Source organism: Meles meles, chromosome 6 (genome assembly GCF_922984935.1).
Source record: "Meles meles chromosome 6, mMelMel3.1 paternal haplotype, whole genome shotgun sequence".
NCBI lineage: Eukaryota > Metazoa > Chordata > Mammalia > Carnivora > Mustelidae > Meles > Meles meles.
Window position 1 is genome coordinate 54688626 of NC_060071.1, and position 18742 is coordinate 54707367.

Consider the following 18742-nt stretch of genomic DNA (forward strand, 5'->3'; position numbering starts at 1 on the left):
TGTGTGTGTCTTTATCTGGTTTTGGGGTAAGAGTTATGGGGCCTCATAGAATGTATTTAGAGGGGCGCCTGGGTGGCTCAGTGGGTTAAAGCCTCTGCCTTCGGCTCAGGTCATGATCCCAGGGTTCTGGGATCGAGTCCCACATTGGGCTCTCTGCTCCATAGGGAGCCTGCTTCCTCCTCTCTCTCTCTGCCTACTTGTGATCTCTGTCTGTCAAACAAATAAATAAAATCTTTAAAAAAAAAGAATGTATTTAGAAGCTCTCCTTATTCTTCTGTATTTCACAACAGTTTGAGAATAATAGGTATTAACTCTTTAAATGTTTAGTGGAATTCACTTGTGAAGCTATCTGGTACTGGACTTTTGTTTGTTGGACTTTTTTTTTTTTTGATTATTCTTTGGTAGTAATTGGTATGTTCTAATTTTCTATTTCTTCCTGAGTCAGTTTTGGAAAGTTATATGGTTCTAGGAATTTATCTATTTCTTCTAGGTTGTCCAATTTGTTGGCATATAATTTTTTGTAATAATCTCTTATCATCTTTTGTATTTCTGTGGTGTCAATCATTATTTCTCCTTGTTCCTTTCTAATTTTATTTATTTGAGTCCTCTCTTTTTGATGGATCTGGCTAAAGGTTTCTAAATTTTTTGGCCCTTTCAAAGAACTTGCTTCAGTTTTTATCAATCTGTTCTATTGCTTTTTTAGTCTCTATATCAATTATTTCTGCTCCAATATTTATTATTTCCTTCCTTCTGCTGGCCTTGCATTTTGTTCTTTTTCCAACTCCTTTAGGTGTAAGGTTAGGTTGCTTATTTGGTACCCTTCTTGTATTGCCTGTATTGCTAAATCTCTTTCCTTATATGAGTTTTTGCCTGCATCCCAAAGATTTTGGACCATTGTTTTCATTTCCATTTGTTTCCATGAATTTTCTTATTTCCTTTTTGATTTCTTGGTTTACCCATTCATTGTTTAGGAGCATGATATTCAGCCTCCATGTATTTGTGTTCTTTCCTTATATTTTCTTGTGATTGAATTCTAGTTTCATACCATTGTGGTTGGAAAAGATGCATGATATGATTTAAGTCTTTTTGAATTTATTGAGACTTTTTTGTGGCCTAACACCTGAACTATTTTGGAGAATGCTCCATGTGCACTTGAAAAAAATGTATTCTGTTGTTTTGGGGTAGTATGTTCTGTATATATCTCTTATGTCCATCTTGTCTAATGTGTCATTCAAAGGCATTGTTTCCTTATTTTCTTTTTTTTTTGTAGCTCAGTAAATTTTTAATCACCATCTAGTTCAAAGTATAGAACATGTCCAGCATCCCAGAATGTTCCCTTCTGCACTCCACCCCCCCCCCCCAAAGATAACCACTATTTTCTATCACCACAGATGACATTTGCTTGAGTTTGAACTTTTATGTAAAGGGAATCATGTATCCTTTTTGATTTCCTGCATAGATGATCTATCCATCGATGTAAGTGTAGTGTTAAAATCTTCTATTATTAGAGTGTTATCACTTTCTCCTTTTATTTTTCTTCATATTTGTTTTATGTATTGAAGTGTTTTAATGTTGGGTATATAGATATTTACAGTTGTTATATCCTATTGTTGGATTAATCCTTCTATGTAATCCCCTTCTTTGTCTCTTGTTAAGTCTTTGTTTTAAAGTCTGTTTTGTGTGATATAATTATTGCTATTTTTTTTCTTTCTGCCATTTGCAAGGTAAATGTTTTTTCCATTCCTTCATTTTCTGTCTGTATGTGTCTTTAGACTCTTATAAACAGCATATAGATCGGGCCCTTTTTCTTTTTTTAAATCCTTTCTGCCACCCTGTGTCTTTTGATTCAGCATTTAGACCAATTACATATAAAGTAATTATTGATAGGTATGTGTTTATAACCATTTTGTACTACAAGAAGACAATATTAAATGAAAAAAAAAAGACATATCTATTTATATTGTTACCTGCATAGAAAATTACAAAATTTTAGGAGAATAACAACTATGAGATAGTCTGTATAATGTAATCATTTTAAAGACACCAAAACCATTATATGTATATGCATTTGCTTTTTTAAAATAGATAAGTTCCTTAAATATTAAAAAATGTAAATAACCAGTTAATGGCTTTGTGACTAAAATATATTTAATATTAGTGAGGACTGATTTAAGGACTAACTCACTCATCCAATTCTAAGAACTCTTCTTTTCTGGGGTGCCTGGGTGGTGCAGTCGATTAAGCATCCAAGTCTTGGTTTTGGCTCAGCTAATGATCTTAGTGTTGTAAGATGGAGCCCTGCTGTGCATGGAGTCTACTTGCAACTTTTTCTCCATTTGTCCCTCCCACCGTGCTTTCTCTCTCTCTAAAAAACAACAACAACAACAACAACAACAACAAAACAAACCCCAAAACTCTTCCTTTCTTTACACACTTACTATAAGTCAGTCAATTATCCTGTAACATGCTGGGAATGAAAAGATAAGATCCTCTCCTCATGCTCAAAGGGCTTCCACTCTGGGGGAAGAGACAGACATAATAGACTCACCTCAAAGAGTGTAAGTACAATGATGAAAAATTATTTTATTTTTTAGTGTATTTTAGATGCATTATGAAGGACACATAACACAGCCTGGGGATGTTTGGAAGGCTTTCTAGTGGAAGTGTTGTCTGAATCAAATCTTAACAAAAGAATAGGTGTTTGACAATTATAGCTACATGTTCAACCTCAAATACATTGCAGTAGTAAGATACATGTGAGCTATTTTATACAAAATACTTTTTGTTCCTTCTTTAGGTAATGAGTTCAGTTGAATCACTAAAATATTAGTGCTGAATTAAGACAAAACTGTAGTAGATAGTTCAAACTTGTCCTTAGTAGCCTCCCAAGTAGAGTTTATGATTCCTTTCCCACCTTTTTTCGATCCCTCTACTTACCTTGAAGTATAGTGCTATCCAGTTTCACAATAACACTTTCAGAGCGGTATCATTTGGTCTTCAGGTGAGGGTTTCTTCCTTTTAGGCTATAGCATTTTAAAAACATTTTTTTACTTTAATTATTTAATTGCTTGTTTTAGACTTGGTAAGGTATAAATACAAAGGAATTTTATTTTTTCTCACCACTTCTACTTCAAACATTTTCTGATGTTCAATTTTCTCCATCTGTGGATGATACCTTTGGCCAATGTGGTAGTTTTCTGATTATTTTTAGCATTAATACATGGTCTCCTTTATCCAGATACTAGAAGGTCTAAAGCCAAAATTTTAATTTTTTTATCCAGATTAAAACTTATTCCTCAAAACTGGGTCTGACTCAGGCTTTTCCTCTGCCTTTTTACTTCTCTTCTCCCACATGACTACACTGCTTCTGTTTACTCTAGGTTCCAGGTGGGAGAAAAGTAAAGGTAAAAAGCTTTTCCTTGACTGGTATTGTTGCCCTATTTTTTTTTTTTATTGTTGCCCTATTATTTGACAGAAATTTGTATGTTGATTTTTCTCTCATGGAGTACTTTTTTGGCGTTGGTGTGGGGTACTTTCTAAACTGTAGTTCTATGGTATAGGTAATGCTTCATTGATTGGCTGCTTAGGACTTCTTTCATCCCTGGATTCTGATGACACACACCATATAGACTCACTTTTGGGGTTGCTTTATTCTCCAAGTAGTGCTTTTGGGTGAAATCCCTTTCAAGAAGGTCTAAGTGAGTATTCTATATTTGCTCTGTTACAGGTGGGAATTCAGTTTGCTTCTGTTATGGCCCATTTTCTTTGTGGTAATTGCATACTAACAACTCACCAAATATATTTATCCTCATGGCTTATACCAAACTTCCAGCCTCCCCTTGTATACAGTTGATGAGGGTAATGAGTAAGAACTGTGAAACTGAAGTTACAATCTCTTAGTGTATCGATATTGATGTGTGGGGTGTCTGCCAAAATCCAATAAAAGGTAAAAGATTTGTATGATCTGGAGGGAAACCAGAATATTCTTCCAAAAATCCAGGACAGAAGGCATTTTATGTGTTACGTGTCTTTTTGGCAAAGCATTAGACAGCCATATAAGCAAACAACCAATATAATTAATATCTTTTAACAAAGTTGTATGAACAGAAATTGCATACTGAAAAAGTCTAAACTTTATGGAAATAAATATTAAGATTTTTAAGAGTTATTTTTTTCTGGAGCGCCTGGGTGGCTCAGTGGGTTAAAGCCTCTGCCTTCGGCTCAGGTCATGATCCCAGGGTTCTGGGATCGAGACCCAAGTCAGGCTTTCTGTTTGGCAGGGAGCCTGCTTCCATTTCTCTCTCTTTACTTGCCTCCTTGACTACTTGTGATCTCTGTCTGTCAAATAAATAAATAAAATCTTAAAAAAAAGAGTTGTTTTTTTCTCTGTAAAGGGTGGCAATCTCTTTCCATGGAAACACATTTGTGAAACTAAAAGCACATCAAAATACAGTAAAAACCATGATGAATTTTGCCTTGCAACACAGGACCATCATGGTTATGAACAAAGCCAAGTCCATTTGGGTTGGAAGAAGAGGATTACTGTTTGACTTTCAGAAAATGAATCACTGTTTTTCACAAAAACTATTCACAAAGGTTGGATGATTTTCATTCCACAAATGACCTGACAGAGGGCAAATTTCATGTCCTTGTTGCGTAGGCTATAGATGACAGGGTTTAATCCTGGTGTCACTACAGAGTATATCAGTGTGATGATCTTATGCATAGCAACTGAGTTGCCAGATATGGGACTCACATACATCACCATTATGGTTCCATAGAACAAAGACACTACAACTAAATGGGATCCACAGGTAGAGAAGGCCTTTTGCCTCCCAGCTGAAGAAGGAACCTTAAGGACAGCTCTGAGCACCAGGGCATAGGACCCAAGAATGTACCAAATTGTGGTAATGATGATAAGAGAGCTTACAGAATGGAATACATGCTCTATGATGAGTGCAGGGGCACAGGACAATGCCATCAGTGGGTCCACATCACATAGAAAGTGATCAATAATGTTGGGACCACAAAAGGGTAGTTGAGAAATGAAGAAAATAGTAATTGCATGTCCAAGGAAACCAATGAGCCAACAAAGAGACACCAGAGTGAGACAGCGCTGCCCAGTCATAATGGAGGGATAGTGCAGTGGATGGCAGATGGCCAGGTACCGATCATAGGCCATGACACAGAGGAAGAAGCACTCAGTTGTGCCCAGTGAAAAGAAGAAGTAGAACTGAGTGAAGCAACCAGAGAATGATATGGTCTTGGTTTTGGAAAGAAAGTTGACCAGCATGTTGGGGACTGTGCAAGTCACATACCAGATTTCTAGAAAGGAGAAGTTGGCCAGGAGCACATACATAGGGGTATGGAGCCGATGGTCCCATCTCACTGCACAAATGATGGCTGTATTCCCAGTTAGAGTCAAGATATAGGTCAACAAAATCATTGAGAAAAGGGTGATCTGTATTTTCCAGGGACCAGGAAAGCCCAACAAGATGAACTCTGTCACAGTAGATATCCCTGACTTATTCATGGTCTCCAGACTGTGGAGAGAAGACAGATAGATAGTGATAAGTCACTTTGCTGCTGAAACCTTTGAAACTTTTCTTAGGACAGGCAATTTGAGTGATCAGGCAAATGTATTAAAAATCCTAAAACAAGTCTTGGATAAATCCTGCTCTGTTCTGAGTGAGCCATTTGGTCCTGATTCTTTGTAAATGTACAATTCTAGGATGCTTGAACTATTTGTCAGTGAGCACAATCAGTTAAATTTCACCTTTCTTTTGGTAGAAAGAAATACTTGAGTTAGAGGCAAAAGGGTTTGTTTTATATTTAATTTTTTTCAGTGAAAGTTGTTCATATATAACAGTGCAATTCACTTCAAAATGTGAGTACACATATGCTATCATTTAAAAATAGGTGTGTATCTGACACATTCTATAGATTTGAACGGTTCAAACTTTGACATTATTACAGTTTCTCTCCCTGACCATCTCCCCTACAATTTTCTTGAGCTATTTCCATTACATTTGTTTTCTCTCACTTTTTCATGATGCTGGAAGAAAATCAACAAAGATATCCAGATAGTAAACTCTTACTGCTATTTCTTATTTAAAGATGTTTATATTGCACTAAAGCTCGTTTACAATTTTGTATTTAATCCTTTGTTTTTAACCATGAAAAGTCAGTATAATTCACCTAATGATTAATTTCACATGATAATTTACCATGTTTCATGTCCATTTAAAATATCTAATTAAAGATTAATATAACATTGGCAGCATATTGCGGAAAAAAATGAAAATCACCAGGAGATTGTCTTCTAAAGCTCTTCTCACTGCTGTCACAAGTCTTTCTTCAAGTCACTGTTTGGAAGATTTTACTTTAGTTTACTTAAACAATACTCCCAATTCTGATAGAAAACAAGACTTGCCCTTATTCCCTTTGCAACACCATCACCAAAGATGTCTTTTTTTTTTTTCAAAGATGTCTTTTTAAGAATCAAATACAACTCAGAGAAAAGAGTACAATGGTAGATTTCAGAAAATTTTAACAAGATATTTCTAACTTCGATAAGAGGAGAATTTTCCTTAAAAACAATTTTGATAGAAGTGGTATATATAGAATATTCATAGTACTCACTGAACATAATCAAATGGAAAAATCCTTCTATTCAGTGAGGTTATATTAAGTAAAATAAATGTATTTATAATGAAGTAGTTTTTGCAGTTTCACTAAATGAATAATGCCTAAAGTAAACTATTAACCTATTCATCTAGAAGCAAACATAATGGGGTGCCTGGGTGGCTCAGTGGGTTAAGCCTCTGCCTTCGGCTCAGGTCATGATCTCAGGGTCTTGGGATTGAGTCCCACATTGGGCTCTCTGCTCAGCGGGGAGCCTGCTCCCCCCTCTCTCTCTGCCTGCTTCTCTGCCTACTTGTGATCTCTCTCTCTGTCAAATAAGTAAATAAAATCTTTTTAAAAATAGAAGCAAACATGACCTTCCTATTGGACTGGTTAAGTCAAAGATCATTATAGTCTTATGGACAAGAAACAAGAGAAAGACATTGAAAGATGGGGATAAATTCTTTTTAATTTTTTGAACTAGGATGATTATGAAGAAGTAAACTAACCTGCATTGATCATCGTTTTGGTTCAGGGTTCCATAGAACACATCATTGTGCAAGAAACAAATGGTTCCCCACTATGGGAACTCTGCTTTTCCAAGCAAGAGAACTCTCTTCTCAACAAGATAAGAAAGCAATGATGCAGCGAGCAGTCACTTACTACCTGGAACAACAACAGCAATAACTTGAATCAGATTCACAGACTTTGACCTTATATCAAAATATGCAAGACTTAGGTCTATGTATTTGAGCTCTAACCTACTCTTAAAAAAAAAAAAAAGACCTCACAGAATAACTATTAGCTATAGGGAAAGCATGGTAAATGAATTTCACAAATAATTTCCAACATGATTATAAGAGGCAATTCCTAATATATTCACCATTAAATTCTCTGTGAATCTTACTCATTATATGCACTGATTTGATTTTGTCCTTAAATTTTTTTTTTTAATGCCACCTCTCCTGAAGATGGAGATGAGTAATGGAATGGACAAAGAGGGGAGATCTGGGAGAGAAGACCAAAAAAAATAAACAATACAAATCCCTGTTTTCTCTTGGTTTTGGTCCCAGTGGGTGGAAATAGTTCCATACTGTTTTGTTCAAAATATCTATGTAAATCACATCATTTGTGGTGTTCAGCCACTTCCTGAGAAGGGAAAGATCTGTGGATGACTTTGGCACCATTTAGTGCACTAATCTGGGGGAATGTAAGTTCCAGGATGACCTGAATACTCTGAAAATTTCATCTTTTTGAATTGTGAGTAAACAATATTCCTTGATACTCAGTCTCTTGAGCATATTCAATGAACAAATGTGAAAGAGGTGACTAGGCCTACCTGTGTTGCATAATAGCAATGCCCATCAGAGATGATGTTTCCTATATACTGGGAAGCTTTCCCAGGTCCTGGGGAGAGTTCGTAGGGAGGTCACAAAGATTCTCTCCTTCACTGCCCTTGATGTGGAAGCCCTGTGTGAGAGCTTCTTGCAGGGCTTATTTCTCTTCCCTTGCACTTAAGATTCTAGTGGCCTATTTCCAACAGAGTGTGCTAAAGCTATGTGCTGGTTTTAATTTATGTGTCAGTTTAGCCATTGTTGAGAATTCTGAGGTATGTCTTCATATGATCCTAAACTTTCCATTCCTTCCCTAGGGACCTTTTTTCTTCTTGCCTGGGGATTTCATTAGTATTTCTGATAAGTTGGCCTAAAGTGACTAGTAGGTAATGTGCTACGTTGCCTCTCTGGAGACCTCATAATCTCCTTAAGTTTGTGTTTCTCAAACAGAGTATGTGATTCTGTGCTATGGGATACACACAGCCCCTAATTAAACGTCTTCCTGAAGGGACAGTTTCACTCAGAGAAAATTATTTTGTATTAGACCAAATATGTACATGGAACAGAAAGTATAATTTGTGATTATTTTTAAGATAAAAATTTTTAAGGAATATTGCCCCCAAATTCCCCATGTTCTCTGACCACTGTTGCCAAAAACTCTTTGGTGGTGAAAAGGTTTGAGAAATGCTGTATGAGAATATTTAATCACCTAGTACCAGCAAGCCTATCTTCCTGGAACACCTAATTTCATTTCCAGCATGGCCATAACTAAAAGGATATACTTTGATTTTAAGAAGATTGGCCTTTCAGCCAATGGCTTTCCTGTTTCAACATGGTGTTTGGACACAAAGATGGAATTTGTTCTTGTTATAATTTTCTCTTAGTAATTTTCTGACTGAGACTTTGCCCTATAGCTTTCTGAGAGGCATAAAAATATGTTTAGGACTTGTTATTGCATATTACAGGTGGTATTGTCACAGTTGATTTGGGAAAGCTATGAATAAAGATGTCCAGTTGGGAGAACATATAGATTGATTATTGTGAAGTGCAAGGGTTAGGGACTGAATGGGCAGTGTCGTAAATGAGGGCTTTGAATGGTGGAAGAGTTTGTACTTTACGTAATGGAAGTATAAAGCCTATTCTGTTTTTGGTGTGAAAGACAGCTTTAAACAATGGCAGATGTGCATTACTGGATGGATTTATTAATTTTTTGGTGGCCATTTGGTCCATTGTTTTTAAAGAATATTTTCTGAACTTAGAAGATCGTGCACTTATTGAAAGACTCCAGGTACACATGCATTTCATTCTTTCCACCAGCTAAGATTAAACAAGTGAAGAGACATCAAAGACAAATAACATACATGTAATAACAGAATGTAATTACTTAGCAAAGTATGCATGTTTACAGTATTTTATTTGGCCTTTTTCATTGATGAGCTGAACTTGAACTGCTAAGGAACTGTGGGAAAAAGGTATCTTCCTCTATTTAAGTATGAGCCAGAACATGAATTACTGAAGCCATTCTCTATTGCTTTTATAAATAAGGTCAGAAGTGACAAATTCTGCTTTTCTTTTTTTCTCAATTTTTTATTTAAATTCAATTTAGTAAACATAAAGTGTATTATTAGTTTCAAGAGTAGATCTTAGTGATTCATCAGTTGCGTATAACAGCCAGTGCTCATTATATCATTAGCCCTCCTTAATGACCATCACCACTTAATGCCCATCTCCACCCACCACCCCTCCAGCAGCCCTCAGTTTGTTTTCTAGAGTTAAGAGTCTCTTATGGTTTACCTCTCTCTCTGTTTTTATTTTATTTTTCCTTCCCTTTCCCTGTGTTCATCTGTTTTGTTTCTTAAATTCTACATATGAGTGAAATCATAGGGTATTTGTCTTTCCCTGACTGACGTATTTTGCTTTGCATAATACCCTCTAAAACATCTCAGTTTTGGTTAGTTCTTAATCCTAGGACTCTCTTTAGGGCATCTTTCATGTCTTTGTTTCGGAGACTATAGATAAGGGGATTTAAGAGTGGAGTCACTGCTGAGTATACCAAAGTGATGATCTTCTGCATTCCTGTTGGGTTCCCTGATGTTGGGCTCACATACATCACCATAAGTGTTCCATAGAATAGAGACACTACCATTAGGTGGGACCCACATGTGGAGAAAGCTTTAGTTCGACCACCACCAGAAGGAACACGAAGCACAGCTCTGAGTACCAGAGTGTAAGATCCCAGGATGGAAAGGAAGGGCCCAAAGATAATCAGTGAGTTGAAGGTGTAACAGATGAGCTCAGTGGAAGGAGCAGGGATGCAGACCAGTGCGAACAGTGGGCCTGGGTCACACACAAAGTGGTCAATGATGTTGGGTCCACAGAAGGGAAGTTGGGAGATGAGGACAATGGGGACCGGATAGCAGAGAAATCCACTCACCCAGCAAACACAGACCAGGATCACACAGAGCTTCCCAGTCATGATGGAGGGGTAATGTAGTGGGCGACAGATGGCAAGGTATCGATCATAAGCCATAACTGATAAGAAGAAACATTCTGTGGTACCCAGTGAAAAAAAGAAATAGAATTGGAGGAAGCATCCAGTAAAGGAGATGGTCTTGGTCTCAGAGAGGATGTTGACCAGCATATTTGGGATAGTGGAGGAAATGTACCAGATCTCTAGGAAGGCAAAGTTTCCCAAGAAGATGTACATGGGTGTGTGAAGACGCTTGTCCCATTTCACTATGCAGACAATAATCCCGTTCCCCAGTAGGGTGAGGAGATAGACCACCAGGATGAATGAGAAGAAAAAGTTCTGCATCTCCCTTTGACCAGGGAAACCCAGAAGGACAAATTCAGTCACAAAATGCATTGTTGTGTTCCGCGATTCCAAAGCTGTTAGAGAAACAGAAGTAACTAAGGAGTGCATAATAATAAACGTTTTTAGGTTTTGCTAACAATTCACTTGTTAATGTATAAAGTGTTTTTATTTTTACATTATCTCATTTGGTCTTCCAAATGACTCTTTGAGCTGTAGGGAGGTGTGCTTCATCCTTCTCTTTAACAGATAAGAAAACTGAGGTTCAGGGGCACCTGGGTGGCTCTGTGAGTTGGGCCAATGCCTTTGGCTCAGGTTCTGATCTCGGATTCCTGGGATTGAGCCCCGCGTTGGGCTTTTTACTGGGTGGGGAGCCTGCTTCTGCCTCTCTTTCTGCCTGCCTCTGCCTACTTGTGATCTCTCTTTCTCTGTCAAATAAATAAAATCTTAAAAAAAAAAAAAAGAAAACAGGCTCAGAGAAATTTAAGGGGTTTACTTAAATGTGCAAAAGCAGTAGCTCCTAGATACACTGGCCCATTTGGAGATTGGTTTAGAGCAAACCTCACTTTGTTTCAAATATTCCTGTAACCCTGAGTTAGTAACATATCATCTTATATGTTAAAATCATTGCCTCTTGGATATCCTACATGTAAGTACACACTTTGGATATATTCAACTTTGAAACAAAATTGAATAGAAATCTGAAGCAATAAATTCTTACTCAGAATTTCACATACTAAAGTCCAATAAAAAAAAAACTGGAAGAGATTATGCTGAGCGAAATAAGTCAAGCAGAGAGAGTCAAGTATCATATGGTTTCACTTATTTGTGGAGCATAACAAAGAACATGGAGGACATGGGGAGATGGAGAGGAGAAGGGAGTTGAGGGAAATTGGAAGGGAAGATGAACCATGAGAGACTATGGACTCTGAAAAACAACCTGAGGGTTTTGAAGGGGCGGGGGGGGGGGTGGGAGGTTGGGGAACCAGGTGGAGGGTAATAGAGAGGGCACGTTTTGCATGGAGCACTGGGTGTGGTGCAAAGACAATGAGTACTGTTACGCTGAAAATAAATAAATAAATAAATAAATAAATAAATAAATAAATAAATGGAACTATGTGATGGGAGTCTTGAGCTCCCTTGCTTTTCTGTTCTGAGGGAGGTGCTCTAGAAACCTTGGGATTCTGTAAAATGGTGTGAAAATTATTTATGTAGCCCTCTCTAAGTTACATTCTTTTAGGTGGCATCTGGATTTGTAGAACAATTTATCTCATTCCCTCCTGAGGAATTCTGGTTCTCTCAAAGTACTTAATGTTGAGCAAAATCTTTCTCCTTTATTACTTCTATGCATTGATCCTAGTACTCTCCTTTGCTGAAGCTATACAAAATAAGTCTCATTCCTCTTCTATTATGGTGATGATGAGGGGGCTTAAATAACAGATGGAAGCTATTATGTCCCATATACATTACTTTTTTTTTCTTTTTTTTTTTTTTTTTTTGTATACCACCATTTTCCCTGGCTTGTTTCCCCCTAAGCTGCACTATTCTACATCATGGCTAGAGTTTTGAGGTAACTGGTAGCTGGATATGCCAATTTTGTCTAGTATATAGAACAATGTACTTTCTTCTCTCTTTTTTGGCTGGGAATTAAGCCCTAAACACCATAACTGTCCATTCATCATCTTTTTTTTACCTCAATTAAATAATGAATTAGAAAGGTCATCTTAGGATATGCCGAGACCAGAAAGATTGTCCTCATACTGGCTGAGTTAGGAATTGAGACATGAGTATAAATTTGGATGTTGCTAACAACCTCTCTAGAATTATTGATCCAGGCTTCTTTCTTTCTTTGTCTCTCTCTCTCTCTCTCTCTCTATCTGTCTATCATCTATCTATATCATCTATCTATCTAATCTGTCTAGCAAGGGGTGGGGGGCAAAAGGAGAGAGAGAATTCCTGAGATCATGAACTGAACCAAAATCAAGAGTCAGCCACCTAATTGACTGAGCCACTCAGGTGCCCCATATCCACTCTTATTTCTTTGTCTTAAAGTTGCCTGGTTAAAATTCAAGATATTTGGCTAGGTAAAATCACCATCAATGTTTTAAATTTAGTGATATCTTGACTACATATGTAAGATAATTTGTCATATTATTTATTAATGTTACTGCTAAGATACTCACAAAATTGCATCCTTATGCCATTTAAATAATCTTCAGAGCACACGAGGCCTGCTTCTCAGTATTTGATCAAACCTGGAGCAAACTGAGAGGGTAAAGATTTTATCGCCAAGGCAACTTTGTATATTTGTATTGATTAACAATATTTTTAAAATGATGAAAAAAACTCTGTAATAAACATGACTTTCATGAAAATCGAAATTTTGTCCAGGTAAATTAGTTCAACAGACTATTAACTATGACCATATGTATCAAAATTTCTAGGAGAGTTATAATTTCAAATATACTCCCCTATAACTATACTTGTATTTGTCAGACCATGTGCTGTCACTTTTGGTCAGAAAATATAGTTATTTGGCTTATAATAAAAAAAAGTTGAATGCTGAATTTAAATTATAGCACATTATCCACTTACTTATTCACTGGCATTAAACACATGTTTATTCACTGTTATATTCCCAGTGTGCTAAGGCCTGGGGCACAATGGTAAGCATGAAAAATAAAATTCCTCCCCTTTGGGAACTTATGACTTATAAAAGCAGTCAAGACTGCCACTTACATCTATAGTGTCTTGAACAGTGTTTCATAGCACATACCCAATTACATACTATGGGCCTGAAAAAGATATTTATTTCAGCTCATAATAATTTAGATAAATCAGTGTAATGAGAGGAGTCACATGATTGCCAACTTTGACATAAATGAGATATTTTTGGCTTTTCAAGACAGTAGACAGAGACATGGGACATGAATTGATTTACTTTACTCACAGGCCAGGAAGTTTTTGTTACCAAGAAAAGAAATATAAATCCAGTTCATGATTTTTGACTTGGAACCAGACCTCTTAAGTCTTACCTCCTTCCTGGTCATCTGATTTCATGATGTCCAGGATCTTTTGACATTTGTGCTGCCATGAAATTTTAGTTACCTGTGGAATATAGGATCGGAAAAAGGGATAAACGGACTTCTCAGATTATTTGAAATTTTACTGCATCTATTTCTTCTTCCTCCACCTTAAAGCACACCTATTAGTAGCTCAAAGGGTGAACTTAAATCCACTTCTTTCTACTCACCTCAAGTGATACAACAAACGAACTGTTGGAGAGGTGAGGAGGAACAAGGAGCATGGAGAGTCCATTCTATTTGAACGGATAAGGAAGCCAGGTCCTCCTTCCACTCCCAGCCACTCATTTGAGAGATTTAAGCCTCTTGCCCAGAGAAAGGATTCTTTTCCCTTTAAATATTTATATTTTTAAGGTTAATTTGTAAATTTGGTAATTTGATAAATTTGGTAAATGAAAAAGGACAAGAGAGTCTGCTTATGACTCTCTTGGTTTCCATTTCCCACTTGTTACTTACTAAGAATTCTGAAAAATAAGAACATCCTGCTTTAGTTGCCCTTGATGAAGGATATTTGCCAACCAAAAACTTTGCTGACAAATATTAGAAACAAAGTGGTACAAGACTCAGGCTCCATTCTAACTGAAGGTTTAATGGCACCCCAAAACATCCAAGGGATTTGAACCCTATGTTCCCTAAGTGAAGTTGTATAGTGGGAACTTTGTGATACTAGAGTGAGTCCTTAATGTGAATATATTACCCCAAACAGAAGTGTGTTAGGAAAAGAGAACTGCAGGACCTAACATGTTCTTAGTAAAGAACAAAGCAACAAAGAGAGGATGGATTTACAAGAGAACCAGCATGCTCTTAGAGTCTGACAGCAGTGGGTATATAGGAGTAGTGACACAGTGATGTGGGCAGACTTTCCTTACATACCTGATGGTGTTTCTGGCTCCAAGAGGAAGATTTGAGAGAAACTTCAGCCACAAGAGTACCTCATTTAATAACCTAAAGGCTCATTCATGAGTGGAGAGCAGTATTTGTGGCCCCATAGAATTCCTTCCTTTAGTATTCTGAACTAAATGAAATGTATCTTTCATGCCAGTCATTATTAAGAATTTACATGTCCTTCCTAAATCAGATCCATCATTCAGCATGTTCACTGGAAAGCATGTGTTCATGTATCTCTGGGCATGCATCTAATTCTGCCTATATTTGTGCATATTTCCCCTAGTGGTTTGATTAGTAAGATACAGAGGTCAGAATAAACACCCAAGAGAGGCAGAGAAAATTGTCCTCTTGGTGAAATTATCCTTCCTCTAAGGACCCCATCTACCTGAGGATGAAGGAGGAGAGGAGTGAATGGGACAGGTTAACGGGGGGAGGTGGGGGAGAGTGTGTGTGTGTGTGTGTGTGTGTGTGTGTGTGTGTATGAGATGGGGGAGGAAGGGGACAGTGGGTTTGGGGCTGGGAGGGTGAGCTCTCTTTCCAAGATATACCTTGGTATATCTTGGTGCCAAACCTGTAAGCATTTAAATTCTAAAAATTGTCTGTTTGTATGTAATTTAATTTTTGTTATATTCAAAAAAAGGTAAAGAATTTCCATTGTCAATTTTTTTTTTAAATTTTTATTTGCTTATTTACAGCATAACAGTGTTCATTGTTTTGGCATCACACCCAGTGCTCCATGCAGTACGTGCCCTCCCTATTACCCACCACCTGGTTCCTCAACCTCCCACCCCCCCCCCCCCTCCTGCCGCCCCTTCATAACCCTCTGGTTGTTTTTCAGAGTCCATAGTCTCTCATGGTTCATCTCCCCTTCCAGTTTCCCTCAACTCCCTCTCCTCTCCATCTCCCCATGTCCTCCATGTTATTTGTTATGCTCCACAAATAAGTGAGACCATATGATACTTGACTCTCTCTGCTTGACTTATTTCGCTCAGCATAATTTCTTCCAGTCCTGTCCATGTTGCTACAAAAGTTGGGTATTCGTCCTTTCTGATGGAGAATCTGAGGGATAGATGAATTCAATCATAACAAGAACTCCAGGAGAGAACACTACTGGGCTTAGGAGTGAGGTTGTGTAAGGACAGAGCAGGTTCTCAAGAATGTAGTCCCTGTAATAACAGAGACTTGAAAAGTTGTTAAAATGCAAGTTCTCGAGCTTCTCTCTGACTTAGAAACTTGGTGTGGGCCAAGCAATCTGTTTTAACAGATTTGCTATGTGTTTCTGTTGCATGCTGATGTTTGAGAACTGCTGTGTAGAGGATCAAGCAATCAAGACTTTTAAGGAGTGCGTGTATGAAATAGCATCTAAGTTTGGGAGGGATTTCAGTAGGATCAGGAATTAATCGATCATGGTTTGCAGAGAGGGTTAGGAATATTTGTAGAGATAACTGGCACTAGAAGCTGAATTACAGATGATTGTATCTCACAAGCAGGACTGGATTTAAGCATCAGGCTTTTGAAAGAGGCCTGGGAGAGGCAGGGGAGTGGTGAAGAAGGTTATTCAGGCATCATATGAAATGGGGTGACCTGGGCTAAAAGCAGGGCACTTTTTATGGGTGGGAGCAGAGTTGAGCCTAAAGACAAGGTGGTAAAAGAAAACTAAGACACAGAAAATCTTGGTCCTAGCCCGAGTGTTTTCACTTATAGCTGTGAGAGTTTGGTGGGCTCATTTCAGATTTTAAATACTAGACACATAATTTTTCCTTGTGAACTCCATAGGGCTGATATGAAAATAAGATGAGATACTAGATATGAGAATATTTTGTAAATGTCTATATATTCATAATATGATTGATCTGGTTCAAGAGACTCAGGAGTGTATTTGTAATTTTCCAATCTTTTAAAATTATTTTTAAAATTTTTAATTTTTTACTCTAATTCTAGCTAGTTAACATACAGTATAATACTAGTTCCAGGTGTACAACATGATTCAATAACTTTATATGTGAAACTATGCTCACAACTATAGCTGCCATCTGTCACCATACAATGCTATTACAATACCATTGACTACATTCCCTATACTGTAACTTTTATTCCCGTGATTTATTCATTCCATACTTAGAAGGCTGTATCATCCACCCATTTGCCCCATCCCTCTCCTTTAGTAACCACCAGTTACCGCATTTATAGGTCTGATTCTGCTTTTTATTTTTTATGCATCTGTTTTTTTTTTTAGATTCTGCAAAGAAGATCATATGCTATTTGTCTTACTCTGTCAAGTTAAAACTCTATTACATATAAGATAAATTCCGTTTTTATCTTTGTTTTCTTTTAAAAAATTTTGATTTGAATTGTAGTTAGTTAACAATGTAATATTGGCTTCATGAATAGAATTTAGTGATTCATCACTTACATATAACACCTAGTACTTATCACAACTGCCCTCCTTAATGCCCATCCTCCATTAAGAACTTTAGCCACCCACCTCCCTCTATAAACCCTCAGCTTTTTCTCTGTCATTAAGAGTCTTTTATGGTTTGCTTCTCTCTCTTTTCCCCTTCCCCGATGTTTATCTGTATTTTTTTCTTTCTTAAATTCCACATATGAGTGAAATCATATGGTAATTGTCTTTCTCTGACTTATTTTTTTTTAACATAATACATGCTAGTTCCATCCACATTTTAAAAATTAACATATAATGTATTATTTGCCCCAGGGGTACAGGTCTGTGAATCATCAGACTTACACATTTCATAGAACTCACCATAGCACATATGCTCCCCAATGGCCATAATCCAGCCACCCTAACACTACCTGCTAACCCCCCAGCAACCCTAAGTTTGTTTCATGAGATTAAGAGCCTCTTATGGTTTGTCACCCTCCTGATCCCATCTTGTTTCATTTTTTCTCTCCCTACTCCCAGTGAACCCCCGCCCTGTCTCTGAAATACCTCATATCAGAGAGATAATATGATAATTGTCTTTCTCTGATTGACTTAGTTCATTAAGCATGATACCCTCTAGTTCCATCCACATCATTGAAAATGGCAAGATTTTGTTACTTTTGATGGCTGCATAGTATTCCATGATATATATATATATATATATACACACACCACTCTTCTTTATCCATTCATCTGTTGATGGACATCTAGGTTCTTTCCATAGTTTGGCTATTGTAGACATTGCTGCTATAAACATTCGGGTACACGTGCCCCTTCGGATCACTGCGTTTCTATCTTTAGGGTAAATACCCAGTAGTGCAATTGCTGGGTCATAGGGTAGTTCTATTTTCAACATTTTGAGGAACCTCCATGCTGTTTTCCAGAGTGGTTGCACCAGCTTGCATTCCCACCAACAGTGTAGGAGGGTTCCCCTTTCTCCGGATCCTCGCCAGCATCTGTCATTTCCTGACTTGTTAATTTTAGCCATTCTGACTGGTGTGAGGTGGAATCTCATTATGGTTTTGATTTGTATTTTCATGATGCCAAGTGATATTGAGCACTTTTTCATGTGTCTGTTGACCATTTGGGTGTGTTCTTTGCAGAAATGTCTGTTCATGTTCACGACTTCTGCCCATTTCTTGATTGGATTATTTGTTCTTTGGATGTTGAGTCTGTTAAGTTTTTTTTTTTTTTTCCTTTTTAAAGATTTTATTTTTTTGACAGAGAGAGACACAGCAAGAGAGACAACAGAAGCAGGGGGAATGGGAGAGAGAGAAGCAGGCTTCCCACTGAGCAGAAAGCCTGATGCAGGTCTAGATCCCAGGATGCTGGGATCATGACCCAAGCTTAAGGCAGATGCTTAACGACTGAAACACCCAGTTGCCCCTGATAAGTTCTTTATAAATTTTTGATACTAGCCCTTTATCTGATATGTCATTTGTGAATATCTTCTCCCAGTGTTCCAGTTGTCTTTTGGTTTTGTTGACTGTTTCCTTTGCTGTGCATAAGCTTTTTATCTTGATGAAATCCCAATAGTTCATTTTGCCCTTGCTTCCCT

The 18742-nt window shown here is 37.4% G+C and overlaps 2 protein-coding genes across 2 annotated transcripts; both read right to left on the reverse strand.

Moving 5' to 3' along the window:
* Nucleotides 1-4588: 4588 nt before the first annotated feature.
* LOC123944407 (olfactory receptor 11H7-like) lies at nt 4589-5539 on the reverse strand. Its single transcript, XM_046009502.1, has one exon. The coding sequence runs from the start codon at nt 5531-5533 to the stop codon at nt 4589-4591; it is 945 nt and encodes a 314-aa protein (XP_045865458.1). The 5' UTR covers nt 5534-5539.
* A 4361-nt stretch (nt 5540-9900) lies between these two features.
* LOC123943541 (olfactory receptor 11H6) lies at nt 9901-14077 on the reverse strand. Its single transcript, XM_046007826.1, has 2 exons — nt 14024-14077; nt 9901-10905 (listed from the first exon to the last, which is right to left on the reverse strand). Exons 1-2 carry the CDS (start codon nt 14075-14077, stop codon nt 9901-9903), a joined length of 1059 nt encoding a protein of 352 aa, XP_045863782.1.
* Between the last annotated feature and the right edge of the window lie 4665 nt (nt 14078-18742).

Coding starts and splice junctions, on each gene's coding strand:
- LOC123943541 (XM_046007826.1), bottom strand. CDS start 14,077: ATGCTCCTTGTTCCTCCTCACCTCTCCAACAGTTCGTTTGTTGTATCA. Junction 10,906..14,023: donor CGTTTGTTGTATCACTTGAG/GTGAGTAGAAAG, acceptor GTGAATTGTTAG/CAAAACCTAAAAACGTTTAT.
- LOC123944407 (XM_046009502.1), bottom strand. CDS start 5,533: ATGAATAAGTCAGGGATATCTACTGTGACAGAGTTCATCTTGTTGGGC.